The sequence below is a fragment of the Poecilia reticulata genome, linkage group LG7, assembly GCF_000633615.1.
Source record: "Poecilia reticulata strain Guanapo linkage group LG7, Guppy_female_1.0+MT, whole genome shotgun sequence".
In the NCBI taxonomy this organism is placed as follows: domain Eukaryota; kingdom Metazoa; phylum Chordata; class Actinopteri; order Cyprinodontiformes; family Poeciliidae; genus Poecilia; species Poecilia reticulata.
In genome coordinates this window covers 5,568,623-5,583,194 of record NC_024337.1, presented here as the reverse complement: position 1 = coordinate 5,583,194, position 14,572 = coordinate 5,568,623, and the positions used below count along the sequence as shown (strand labels likewise).

Below are 14,572 nucleotides of genomic sequence, written 5' to 3'. Positions count from 1 at the left end.
GCTGTATGGCATTCACATTTAAGTTTGTGGCATTAYTTTTAGCACTAAAAGAAAGRAAAGGCCTTCCAGTAACTGTGGGTGCATCAATTGAATTTATGGGGAAAATTCAATTTCTTCAGAAATTAAGAAATTGATTTCAAAATGTCACCCAGCAAGCCATTTTTTTTTTTATAACTAATTCGTTTTTTTTGTTTTGTTTTGTTTTTTTTTAAATTACATCAGACGATTTCTGACTTGATGTGGTTTTATTTTCTAATTACCATTTCTTTTTTTTTTTTCTTTTTTTGTATTGATAAAATTTRTATCTCTCTTGAGCCGTTTCGCTCGACGTCACAACAGACGTCGTCATGCGTGCCCCCGGTTCGAGAACTTACGCAGGACGTGCAGCGGTTGTAAGAGGAAGGAAGATGGCGGATAACAAAGGCGAGGAGGAGATGGAACCGTCAGCTAATGCGGACCCAGTGCCTTCAGGGCAAGCCGAGAAGCAGTCTAGCACAGAAAGCGAAGACAAAGTAATAGCTATAGAAGCGGATTCGAAGGGAGATGCAGAAACCGAGTCCCCTACGGACGCTAACGAAGAGCTCAATACCAGCAGTGAAGGAGTGGACGATAGCATTGGCGGGGCAACCGAGGCTACTGCTGCTACGTCTGCTGCCGCCGCTGTTGTTGCGGCAGGGGAAGCTGACGGTAACGCTAGCAACGCCGCTAGCCCCACCGAGACCAGCAACAGCAACCCAGAACCGTCGGCAGGAACAGTTGACGCTGTTCCTGCCGCGGATGCTCCTGTTGGCGAAAACACAATTGAAACATCTCCAGCTCCGCCAGCCCCAGCGGCGGCGGCAACGCCGGTGTCCACTCCCATTAATTTACTGGATACGTGCGCTGTGTGTAAACAAAGTCTCCAGACTCGAGACTGTGAACCAAAACTTCTGCCCTGCCTACACTCGTTTTGCCTGAAATGCATCCCGCAGCCGGACAGACAGATAAGCGTACAGGTGCCTGGTCCACACGGTCAAACGGATACGCATATAGGTGAGTGTTGCTGGTTTAAGGATCTACGTGTTAGCCAGGCCTGTAGGGAACTTTAAGCTGCGGAGGATTTGGAGAATGACATCTGTTTCAAATGGTGCTTTCTGTTAGATTGCGCGTCAGATATTCTCACCTTCCCATTGAAAAGATTTTGCTACTTTATTTTTTGCTATGGCTGATTTTAATTTAATCAATGATTAAAACAAATCCAACGATGTGCCGTCAAAACACATCAAATTTTAGATTGATTGTATTGTAATAAACTGTGGCAAATGTCATGGTCATTAGTAATATTTTTTTCCCTTCCTTGCTTTGGTGCAGTGACTCCAAATAGTTGGTTAGATCACACAACTCGAGCATTATCAGGCAACAGGTGTAGAAACGGGTAAATCTGTTTCTAAATTCTAAATCTATGTACATATAAATGTTGGATTCGTTGTTAAATAATCTATTTGGAATGACTGGTTTTTACAGCTTCTGTACGCATATTTCTAAGAACTGTCTAGACCTCAAAAAATGCATTCAGGCTCCCTGTGCATGTATTATTTTTGGTGATGGTTATCTGATCCCCAAGTAAAGCTTCTGAAGGTAGAGAGGTACAGTCCATGGGCCAGAGACCTAAATTTCACATTTTGGTCCGTTTCAGGGTGGCAAAGTCTATCCGTGTTTTTTGAAAATATACATGTCTCTAGTTAATATTTTGGTATGATAGCCCTTCCAAAATGGTAGCTGAATCATGAGCTCATGAAGTTAACAACCCCTTTGGACAAATTCTGTTTTTTGAGACTGGTGCATGTCCTGTTTAGTTTCATGGTATTTGCATTGTCACAAGTCTATAATATAGTGTTTGGTATCATAGTAAAGGGGTTACTCTTGGCTTTCATTTAAACCAGGTTTTTCCCATCCTGAGCTCCCAGTATGTAGCCCACGATGACCACATAGAAACATGGCAGCATGGTAGGCTCTGTGGGGGATTACACCTTCACTAAATGACAAATTCTGATGTAAAAATAAATAAATAAATAAAAGATTATTTGCAAATGATTAGATTACTATTGACAGTATAACTGAGATTATTGCATTTCTGCCAACAGATGATGACGACCTTAGGCATACCGGTCCCTACTATATTATGCTTGCTGATGTTATTGATTTCAGTCTCACCCAAAAATGAGTTTGTTAAAAAAATAAATCTATAAGATGAACTAGTACGGGGATCAACTCATCACAATATTACAGCTAGGAATACCAAATGTCAGGTGGAAGCAACCTTTTAAATACATTTTTTTGTTGTTGAAATGGAAATGGTCATCTCAAACAACAGATGGCTTGTAGTTGGGAGTATTCAGCTGGAACTTTATACTCCCAACTACTGGGAGTATAAAGTCCAGCCAGTAATTGGATTGAATACTCATTTTTTGGTGTCTGTTTACCATCAGCCCAAAGCAGAAAGGCAAAAAACCCTCTTTATTATTGGTATTACTAAGCCTGTTACAATAGCAAATTTTTCTGGATAATAAATTGTCCCAGAAGTTTTTAGTGATGATGTTGTTTTGAGACCATTTTCAAGTAATGTAATGGCAATGGCATAATAACGCAAGAAGACATTCTCAAAGATCAAGACACCTTAAATTCTAATGAACATTTAACATTGGAACTGGAAGATACTTTAAATATCCAAAATAAAATAAACAAAACAACTGAAACTACAAATAAAATGAATTATGAATTCTCTGTGCACAAAATTGTATCTCAAAAAGGGTTGGTTGCTCCTGACTGAAGACTTTTGGTAACACTTTATTTGAAGGGGGTGAATAAGACTGTCATGACACTTTATTATAAACATGACATAACATCTGTCATGAACATGAATAAGCCTTCATGAATATGTATGACTATTGTCATAAAGCGTCATTCGGTATCATTACTGTTTAAACTTTACCTTTAATAACATAAAGTTACCTAAYTTTTAAAGTGCAATCAGTAATACTTTTAGAACAAATTTATATCAGTAATGATTTCTTGGTTAATGTCAAGTTGTCGTAACAAAGACATTTTGAATAATGTCAACTTTGTATTAAAAGTGTCATAATTTACCGAATGACGCTTTATGACAACAGTCATAAATATTCATGAAGGCTTATTCATGTTCATGACAGGTGTCATGTTTATGAAAGTGTCATGACAACCCCCTTCAAATAAAGTGTTACCAGACTTTTATCATCCAGTTTCTGGTAGAGAGAGAAAACAGAGAGACAATAAATCATGCAGTTGGAAATTATTCAGCTCGTTTCAATGATGCAGTTAATTGATTTATTGCTTGTTGCGCATGGCCTAATTAGTATATCATGATGGTAGCATTGAGCAGTACTCTTCATATCTTATGTTTTGCTTCTGTTGTCCAGCCATGGTATCAGTATTACAGCTTTAGTTCTTTTTTCTATGCAGTGCAAAGTAATTTGCTGAGAGATGCAGCAGTCAATAAGTCATTCTTTGGAATCAGCCAATTTTCCCTGTATTGATTTTGTGATGTACAAGACAAATGGTAAAAAAAATAAAATAAATGTAAAAAATTTGCCCAGTTTAAATGCAGAAAAACATCCACCATTTTCAGCTTATGCTAACACATCTACCATTGATGTGTAAGTTGGTCTTTTGTTTTAAATAATATATTCAAAACTACCACCACTCAAATATCCTGCAAGAAATTTTGCCTGAAAAATTCAGATTGTTGCTTTTCTACATTTATGACCCAGTGTTTCTACAGATTTGAGCTGATGCACAGATCAAACTATGAGGCGGGTGCGTTGTTGGAAAGCATGACTGCTGTTTGGCTAAAGTCCAAAGAGTCAGCCAGCAGAAGTTCAGCTGGTGCACCATCGGAAGTGTTTAGGAGTCTTGTGTTTGTTATTTCTGCCTAAATGTAATGCTTTTTCAACCAAGAGTAAAATTTTATATATTTTTTTACATTAAATTAGTGAATTCACTCTCATGAATTGTACATCAATTCAACTATTTTAATCCCAACCTTCAATGTGTGTTTTAAGTGTTGATTTTGTTGTACTGTTAACACAGTAACTCATATCTGAAGTTTAAAAAAAAAAATGCAGTCACTGACATACTGATGCTGATTAGAGCTGGCATATAATAGGAAAAAAAAACCTAATCTATCTTTTACCTTTTCGTATTTTTTACAAAGAGGTAAAAAATACTTTATAGTTGGGAGTATAAAGTCCCAACTGAATACCCCCAACTCTACAAGCCATCTGTTGTTTGAGATGACTATTCCCATTTGTCTTTCATCTCATGGGTTGCGATTTCTGAACTGCATTTTGCCTTTTTGAATTTAAATAACATTGTTTTTATAAGAGGGGATCTAGCTGAAATGATCACATTTGGCTTTACAAATCATCTAAACTTGTTATATTGAGAAAATATGTTAGTCTTTCCCTTTTAAACAGAAATGGTTTTGTAAATCAGCATCTCTGAGCTGTTAGTTTTACTTGATTTCAGAAAAAACGCTAAATGTTACTCATCTACAGAGATGAAATTGACTCGCATATATATATATTTTTTTGCAGCCCTCCATCTCATTCCAGTCTTTTATAAGTAATATCAGTAAATTGGTTATTGAATTTTCCTGAGGGAAATAGTCAATCATTCAATAGTAGGTTATTTAGTAACCGGGTTTAGAGCATTTATTAACCTGACTTGACATAATGGATTACAGGTTGTTCTGTCCTTTCCTGGGTCAGAGCTTTTAGCAACTTATTGATTCATTTACACCTAGATCATCTGGTTAGTGACACATTAACAGAATTTGTAGTAATTACAAAACACAATGACGACGTTGTCCATTTTGAGGTTGAGACTGTTTACTTTCAGATTGCATGGATTGTTAATTTCTATTTCATCTTTCATGTTTTTTCAGGCAGAAAAGAACCAAAGATTATTCCTGTTTGATCCAGGTCACTTGAGAGCAGAATGTAAATTTGTTAGGCAGCTGACATTATAATTGTTAGTTATACTTAATTTGAACTGGTGAGGAAAGGTCAAGAACCAATAATTTCTCATATCCTTACCTAATGTAAAAAAACAAACGAGCTTAATTTGTTCATTCAGTTTCAGTCTAAATCTATCAAAAATGTTTTTCAATATGGTGAAACAAGCAAAGTTTTCCATTTCTGATTCTTAGATCTTATTCCTATTTGAAATGTATTTATTTATTACTTACTTTATTTATTCATTGTTTTATCAATTACTCTGACAATACATTAATTGGATAAAATTTGTCATGTAACCACTAAAGAAAGCCTTATTTATGCAATATCATAAAGACATTAGTAAATGCAAATATTTCAGTTTACTTTTAAAATGACAAAATAAACATTTATTGCCTAAAATCAAATGACGTAGCATTCCTTTCTTGAATTTGAACTGGGTGAAGCTACAGCTATGCTATTTGCAGAGTTTTGGGTAAAATATATTTACAGACAAAGGTCGTCTATTGCCTCACCGCTCAAACTCCATAGAACTGAATAGAGACGGAGCAGTGCGGTCTCCAGTCATCACCATGTGACAATTACCTCAGACCGGGTTGCAGGTCTCCAACCACAGAGCGTAACTTAACACCTGGTGAGGAAGAGTGAACCGGGGAAACGCAGGTATAGAAGCCAAACATGACAGCTGCAGTCTGGGAGTGCTTTGCATTCAAACTGAATGACCGCAGTGAACCACGGAACCTGTGGAGCCGCTGTGTGTAAACCAGCAGCAACTAAACAATACATACAACCAGCATATCTGCACCTAAAATGCACCGATGATGGTTTGTTTGCTTGGGGACCATCATATTGACGATCACTAAGGTGCAGTGGCGGTTTCTGGTATGTGCAACATGGGCAACCGCCCAGGGCAGTATCTTCTGGGGGGGTTGGCCTCTGCCATCTATTGGGTTTGAATGTGAACAGTGACTAATGCAAACCTCTTCCCCAAACTTCCCTCCCAATTTTTTATATTGAATAGGTCCTCCAGTTCCATTTCTAAATGTTCTTTTGAAATTAGTTTATTGACCTCTGACAGGTGTGTTTGCATTGTTAGACAATTTTTATGCTATTAGTTGACAATGGTCTCAAAATAACAATATTATTGTATATCACAATAATTTCTGGGACAATTAATCGCCCGGCAAAATTTGTTATTGTGACAGGCTTATGTGGTTCTTATTACAGTTTCATTGTTTTTGGTTGTCATGTTTTATTTTGGATATTTAAAATATATACCAGTTCAGTTTTGTTCTTTTCAAAGTTAAAGTTTGTTTCTCTTTGAGAGAGTGAACTTGCATTATTATGCGATTAACAATATACTGCTTGAAAATGGACTCAAAATGGCAATATTATTGTTTATTGCCATGGATATTTGGACAATTTATTATCGATTATTAAATTAGTTGGCGATTATTTCAGTAAGCAGTTCATCACAATTAATCCGATTAATCGTGTCAGTCCTAATGAGATGTTGATTGAAAAACAAAAATATAAAGTTGGACAAATCAATTAATTAATCAGTGCTTTAGTTGTGTGTGGTAATGTTGCAGTTCTGTCCCTTTTTTATGTGCTATGTAAAAGAAAAAAAGAAAAAATATAGCTTCGTTGAACACTAACGAGCCCATGGCAGCTTATTTCATGCTTTTCCGAAATGGGTTTTAATAAAAGCCTAAGCTAAAATGTGTGGTCGCCATGTTGTTTTAGTTAAATGAAAAGTGGCCAGGAATACCAAAACAACGACGAACTGCAATATCCGTCATCTCTGGAAGACCCTAATGGGTCATCTCTTATGGCCTGCAGCTTTTCCTTATGCCGGTTATGGCATCTAAAACAAACGCCACCAGGACACAACCTCAGTTCCCCCAATTTAATCCAACAAACTATTTCTAGTGTGTGTGTATTCTATTTATTTTAATTAAAGTAAACACAACCCACATCCTATTTGGAGAAAATGATTTTGTGCAACATTTTCAAATATGATGGAGAGGGGTCCCATATGGGTGGCACATATGTGTTTATTTACACATATGTGCATGTTTGTGTATAGGGTGGGGGGTTAAGCCTAAACCCAGTCCAGCTGCTTCCACCACTAACCACACATGGGGACCCATGCAGCTGGCTCTCACACAAACCGGCTGTGTGCTGATCAAGCCAGTGTAAGCCAGTTCAAACTGGCCAGAACTAGTTCTTACCACAGACGGCCAGCCGTTTTTTTCCCCCTTTTTTTTCAGAAGGTTTGGGGGGTTGGGGTGGTGATTTATTGGTTTAGGAGGTAGAGTAGGAGCAAAATATCTCTTTTGCATTATTTTTAAAATGCCTGCAATTTATCTTGCTCAGATGAAATTGGGTGGCAAAGTTAAAACGCTAAACTAATTATTCGTTGGCGCCAGTAACTGCAGCTCAGATTCCTCTAATTTCTCTAATTTCATTAAGGAAGTTGAATAAAACAATTAAGCGAAGCAGACATTGTTTTTTTTTCTTTTTCATGGGCTGCGTGATTTAATATTCTAATAAAAATGCCAAGGGATGATGAGATAGAATTTTTGGGAAATCGAAGTTAAATCGATTAGCTCCCATGAATAAGCGGGCCTTCCCCACTGCACCAAGAGTTTTCATTAAAAGCAGTTCAACAAACGGAAATTATGGAAATCCAGAAAAAAAGTCAGCTGAAGGGTTCCTTTGTTTGAAGCAGCGCCGATTGAATTAACTCTGGTTATTGGTTTCCTTGCGGTTCTGCCTGTCGGCTGCTTTGCTTTAAAAATTTTGTCAATAAATCTTAGTGGGTGAATGAATATGAGCAACAGTCCTTTGATCTTTAACCCCATGTTTTCTCTTTCTTTCTAGTAAATGTCATGCGGTGCTCGGTTTGCCACCAGGACTACAAGCAAAGTGACATTATCGACAATTACTTTGTCAAAGACACAACGGAAGCTTCCAGCACATCTGATGAAAAAGCTGCACAGGTATTGCAAACAGTCGCTTTTGCCCAACCTGAATGCTTCAGTTCTTTTCAGCTCTTTTCCGAACAAGCTGTAACGCTTATTTGCGTTTTTCTGTTTGTGTTACTTCTGTGTTTCTAAGGTGTGCACAAGCTGTGAAGACAACGCTGGGACTGTAGGCTTTTGTGTGGAGTGTGGAGAATGGTTGTGTAAAACCTGTGTGGAGGCCCATCAGAGAGTGAAAATTACCAAAGACCACAAAATCCGTACAAAGGAAGATGCCGATGCTGCGTCCGGTAGGAACACTTAAGAGTTAGAAGCTAAACTCCCCAAAGCCAGAGACAGAAAATGTTTTGGGTAGTATTTATTGGACACTACAAATAATGTCATGGTTATTACAGAGTGGATTATCATAAAAACCCTCAAGGGTTGAACCATAATTTGATTTTGTTTATTTTTTCCCGGATGGACTCTTGGTTTGATGACTGAGCCTATAAGATCATGGTTTTTATAAAATGTAATATATGTTGATACTGTTTTCAACTTTGACTTTAAAGAACACCTAAAGACTTAAAATCATTGTATCTTTGATTATTTTTGCAAACAGTTATGCTCAAAATTATTCATACCACAGACACATTTAGATTTTAAGCAATATTTTCTATTGATGACCATGTTTGTTCTGTCGTCACGTCAATATTGTGAGAAAAGACGCTAAACTGCCATGAAAATAGGGTTCGACAATATAGATTTAAAGTTTTATCACAATACTTGTGATAAAACTTGGGGAATTTTTTTTCTTTTGCGTTCCCTCGCAAAACTTTTTGCGTTCCCTCACAATAATCAACTGATCAGTACTATTAAAGCAGTACTTTCTGCTTTAATACAAGCTTATAAGGTTTTTCTATGGACTATTGAGTTATTATCGCGGAGTAATAAGTCATTTTATTGTGTCTCTCTTGTGTTTGTCTGAATGGTTTAAAGGGCTGCTTTCAGTGCCGTTCCATCTTAGCCTTAACGGACATAAACATGCAGTAAATAAATCGATTTTCAATCAGTTTTTTGCACCAAAGCGTTGATAATAATAAACACATTTTATTATTATAAAACACAGCAAACTAATGGTGGTAGAGGGCAGCACCGGGTTAACTTGGGGAATCTCATCTGTCCGTGTATCAATCAACTCCAAACCTATTCTTTGTTCTGTCACAATTATCGATTTATTTAATTTTGATTATCATGCTCCAAACTTAGCGAGGACTGACCACCCCRCTCACCCGCTTCCTCATACACACAGAGCCAGCAGCCAGTAACCTTCCCATTCATACTTTATGACAGTCACGCCCACATCGACACGCCCACCACCAGGTGTCAAAGCCGCTGCTCCTGTCATATCAATAATTACTTATTTCATTCGTATGGCTCTTACAGAGCCTCAGTGAACAAGTTTATTAACTCTTTGGTGCAGAAAACTGATTGAAAATCGATTTATTTACTGCATGTTTATGTCTGTTGAGGCTCAGATGGAACGTCACTGAAAGCAGCCCTTTAAACCATTCAGACAAACACAACAGAGGCACAATAAGATGACTGATTATCCCGCAATAGTAACTCAGAAATAGTCCATGGAAAAACCTTACATAAGCTTGTATTAAAACAGAAAGTACGGCGGCCACCGTAAAAAAGGCTTACAGTATTCAATTATGCCGCATGAACTGATCAGTTGATTATTGCGAGGGAACGCAAAAGAAAAAAAATTCCCCATGTCCCCTGGAGGGCTCCGTACTATTGTGATGACGACAATTGACAATAAGAACAATTTATTACTGTTACTTTAAGTAACTAAAAGGCTTTGGCTGTATAACACAGCACTTGCAACCACACAAAAACTCTTGAAAAACATCATACCTGTATTTCTTTAGGACAACAGTCACATGAAGAAGTGATTTGTGTCACTATACTGCAGCACACAGTAATGCATGTAATCATATTATCAAGTTTATTGGCTTTTTGATGCTCTCGTTGAACAAAAGGTGGACAAAATAGTAAAATAACCCTCCCGACAATACTGACAGTTTTGTGGGTTTTAAACAACAATAATTGGAATTTATTGAGACAACAAATTAAAATTTTTGTCATAAGTAACGTATCACGATAAATGATAAACATGCTCACCCCTACGCAAATGACGCAGCAAACAAAACGGTTGTCCATGTTATTCATTTTTTTGTGTTCCTTCTATGCCATGTCTGGTTTGGTCCAATCAGGTGACGCGTGTAGCAGCTGTTCAAAATTTGTGTTTTTTTTTTTTTTGTTTCTTTTGTTATTAAATGTCTTCCTTCCATTGTTTCAACAGATTCTGTCAACACAACAGGACAGAGGCCAGTTTTCTGTCCCATCCACAGGCAGGAACCTCTGAAACTTTTCTGCGAGACATGCGACACTCTAACGTGTCGGGACTGTCAGCTTCTGGAGCACAAGGAGCACAGGTAGGCCAACGCTCTTGCACACATCTGTTTTATAATCTGCTAATAAAGCAGATTTTTTTTTTCCTCCTAATTTGCTTGGGGAAATTATTTGCATTTGTCAGGACGTTCAGACAAAAGCTGTATTTATAAGGCAGCATTAAATATGAGCATTAATTGTTTTTCCAGTTTTTAAAAATTACAGTCCATGACTTGCAATTTGGATTTTCTCAAAAACACTAGTGGAGGTTCAAGTAAGATGCAGCGGCAGCTTAGCATTATATGATGCAGTGAATTACTGTTAGTCTCATCTGTTTCTTCTTGACTTTTCTCATGTTATAAGTAAACTTTTAGCTGCAAATGCTTCCTGTGCTACAAATGAATTGTACTTAACAGAATGTACAACTGCGTATTAGGGCAGTTGTTACAATTCTGCCAAAAAACAAAAAAATATTTTTTTATTAATCTTGACATTTTCTAGAAAAAAACAAGGACATTTCAGAGCTTCAAAAATTGAACATTTGCCAGATAAAACAAGGGAATTTTGAGATTAATCTAAAAAACTTGGAAATTTTCCACTTTTGAAACAGAAAATTTCCAAGTTTTTTTTCTAGAAAATGTACTACTTTCTCTTTTTTTTTCTATCTACATTGGGCCTAAAACGTTGTGAAGCATTCTTACAACAAAAAAGCCGTAAGAGTAAAGTTGATTTTATATTAAAAACAGGAATTGAATCAAGGTTTCCCCAAAAAAACGTGCTAAGTATGGTGGTCGGGCCGTCGAGGCGGTCCATCATGTTTTTGCACTGAAATACATTTTGCACTAAGAAAACAGGAAAAGTAAAAATATTACTGGGCAATTATGTTACGGGAATATATCGCTAGTGAAATGCTATTTAAACCCACAACTACCGTATTTTCCGCACTATAAGGCGTACCTAAAAACCTTCAATTTCCTCAAAAACCAACAGTGCGCCTTATAATTCGGTGCACCTTATATATGGACCAATATTGAGCCACAACAGGTCTAGCAACTACGGTAAGCAGCCGCCGACTTCATTTTCCCCCGTAGAAGAAGTGCGCGGTGCATGCTGGAATAGTTGTCAGAACGCTGGTTTGCTAATAAAGTTTGATAATACATTTAAAGCCGGAGGGTGGCAGAGGGACGGGGGAAGAGAGACGGAGACTGCGGCGGCAGCGTGTCGGTTGGTCTGTGTTACCCAGAAAGCAGTTGGGCACAATATTGCAACACCAACACCGTGAGTGAAACAATGACTGGGGCAGCCTACTATATAAAGTACTGGGGACCACTTCTTTACAAATGTGGATGTGTAATAATAGAGTACGGAACAAATTGGCAACCCAAACTGAAGCGTCTATTCTATGCGCCTTATAATGCGCATAGAATATATGAAAAAAGTTTTAAAATAGGCCATTCATTGAAGGTGCGCCTTATAATGTGGAAAATACGGTAGTCTTAAAAACAGCAAATTGATATTAATTAATTAAAATTAATTTAATTTTAATATTAAAATTAATATAAATTATTTGCACTTCTGTTTAATCCAAATTAAGTCGGCAGCCCCCAGGCCTTCAGGGCCCCATAAATACTAATATTTTACCACAGACCACAGATATATAAATGTAACATTTGTTTATTGAGATGATCAATGCTGCTAAATTTGATTTACATACATAAATATATGTAAACATATAAATTAAAAGATTTAAAACTTTTTAACATTTAAATGTAAGATTTTAAGGGGCTGCCAAGTTTACTTTGTAAAAGTTCAAAGAACAATCTTCATAGCTGGTTTGTTTTGTTACCATAGCAACAATCTGATCCTCTGAGTTTATTAATCTTTGAGTTTGAGCTCTGTTTGTTCACAAATACAAATTAGTAAACTGTAATTATAACTTATTGCTTTTTAGGTTGGCCAATTAAACTACTCCTCTCTCCCAGATTTCACTAAATCGAACACAGAAGCTGTTAGAGATGTTGTTGATTTTAGCAACAAGAGGGGGCCCTAAGTCAAGTTCTGCTCAAGGCCTCATACAGCCTTTGTCTGCCAGTTAAATCACACGGATTTAACTGCTTTATGAAATAAATCCGCTGCAATCCGCGTGGAGATGCACAGCAAATGGGAGATTTAATTTAATGCTTCTAATGTGGCTTTAGTAGCTCTTCCATTTCGTGTCTTGAGTTTTTAAGAAGCGCCACAGTAAGTGTTGCTCAAACTTTATGGGACGAGTTTGCCGATCTTTGTGTGGCCGCGCGCATTAACTCTGGTTGACTAAGTGGACAAGGCATTTGGTATGGTTTGTTGAATCATGCACCCAGAAAAATAATGCTAAAAATAATAATAATATCATATAAAGCCAGCGTGATGCGTGACTACGAGGCGAGCGTGAAAGCTCCTCCGTGACTGAACCTGATGATGAGGTTAGCGCTGGTTTGTTAACCACTAATACACCAGCCAACCACTGGTGTATTAGTGTTGAGATGTAAATGCTGCATATAATTCTTTGTTCACAGAGATAAATCATTCTCACCGCTCCCTTAAAAACTCRCATCTGAAAGCACAACTTCAAGTTTTTCCTGCTGTTCACATAGAGCTGTACAAACAGAGCGATCGCGGTGGGTTTTAAACTCTTATATTCATAAAGAGTTCTCCAAAAAAAACATAATTCCATAATTACTAAAATAATCTTTAGTTGCAGTCCCATTCTTTTACAGTATTAAATGTTGGAAAGTGGATGCATAAGCATTAAATTCCTACGGCATCATGTTTTTCTACCCCATAGAAATGAAAAACGTGCAAATTCACTAGAAAAACCAAGTGTGAAATTGTTGAGAAAATCAAACTTAACTATAGCATTGTTTGTTTCATGGAATCATGAAACCCTCTTAAGTTTTTATTATTATTATTATTATTATTATTATTATTATTATTTATTTCACTCCTCCCAGAAAATGAATTTATGAATATTTCTCTACAAAACCTTGACTCATTTTTGGACTCACGTCCATATCTGTTTACTCCTGGTAACATGTAACCTTTAAGGCCTGTAAATACTACACAAGTGCTGACAAATGGATTTATTTATGCGACGTTGCTAGAACACATTTTGTTTATCTTACAAACAAGCCAAGTACAGAACTGCTGGAAAAGCCAAGATTGTGGGAAAACATTTTTCTTTTCTCTAAACCCTGAAAGTAAGGATAACTCAGCTCCTGCAGAGTATGTACAGGCCTTCAGAAGTTAATTTAGTTTACTGAACCTGATCGTGACTTGGTTTTGTTCTATCTTCGATCAGGTACCAGTTTCTGGAAGAAGCTTTCCAAAACCATAAAGGAATCATCGAAGCCAACATGGCCAAACTACAGGAAAAAAAGAATTATGTCCATTACTCTGTGTCTCAGTTGCAAAGCAGGTGGGTTCAGGTTTCTCTGTGCTACATCTATTTTACACAATTTCTGAACAATTTTGTGTTTGACTTGTATTTGTATGGAATAAATTTGTGTGTGTTTTGTTTGTTTTTTTTTTTTGTTTTTTTGTACTTAATACAGGTTAAAAGAACTGGGTGAGACTCATAGAAAAGTGGAACATGAGATCAAGATTGCAGTATTCACTCTTATAAATGAAATCAACAAAAAGGGAAAAGCGTTACTTCAGCAGTTGGAGGTAAGACTGTACTAAAACTTATTTTAAACTTAAGAATCACTAATTCTAAATGCTAAAATCTAAGTAGATTGGAACATAGCTGACACTCTTTATGAGATTTAATGACAGTGCTGCGATAGAAGACTGGGTAAAAATACAAAAGTTTTGCACTTTGAAGGAAGATGCTTTTTGATTTATGTTTGAAGTTAATATTTAATTTACATCTGATATATTTTTTGGAGCTTTTTGTTGTTTTGCTTTTATATATATATATATATATAAGAACCTTAAACTACAGAGCCCCTTAAGGAACATTGGAGAAAAAAGGAAAAAAAATAACTTTCTCACGCACACCATATACTATCTTGTGCCCACCATATACACATCACATGCACGAGATCTCCCCCCACCCCCATTTCCCTGCTGTGGTGC

At 36.8% G+C, this 14,572-nt stretch overlaps 1 protein-coding gene across 4 annotated transcripts in view; it reads left to right on the top strand.

Moving 5' to 3' along the window:
* Positions 1–347: 347 nt before the first annotated feature.
* trim33 (tripartite motif containing 33) overlaps positions 348–14,572 on the top strand; it is a 35,390-nt gene continuing 21,165 nt past the window's right edge. For 3 of the 4 annotated variants that reach the window (XM_008413027.2, XM_008413026.2, XM_008413025.2), the window contains exons 1-6: positions 363–1,032; positions 7,917–8,035; positions 8,154–8,307; positions 10,368–10,500; positions 13,794–13,910; positions 14,047–14,161. In XM_008413027.2, coding sequence (XP_008411249.1) covers positions 408–1,032; positions 7,917–8,035; positions 8,154–8,307; positions 10,368–10,500; positions 13,794–13,910; positions 14,047–14,161 — 1,263 coding nt within the window. In that variant the 5' untranslated portion in view covers positions 363–407. Of the gene's footprint in view, positions 1,033–7,916; positions 8,036–8,153; positions 8,308–10,367; positions 10,501–13,793; positions 13,911–14,046; positions 14,162–14,572 lie in introns of all 4 variants that reach the window. The other variant, XM_017305933.1, reaches the window with a different exon arrangement.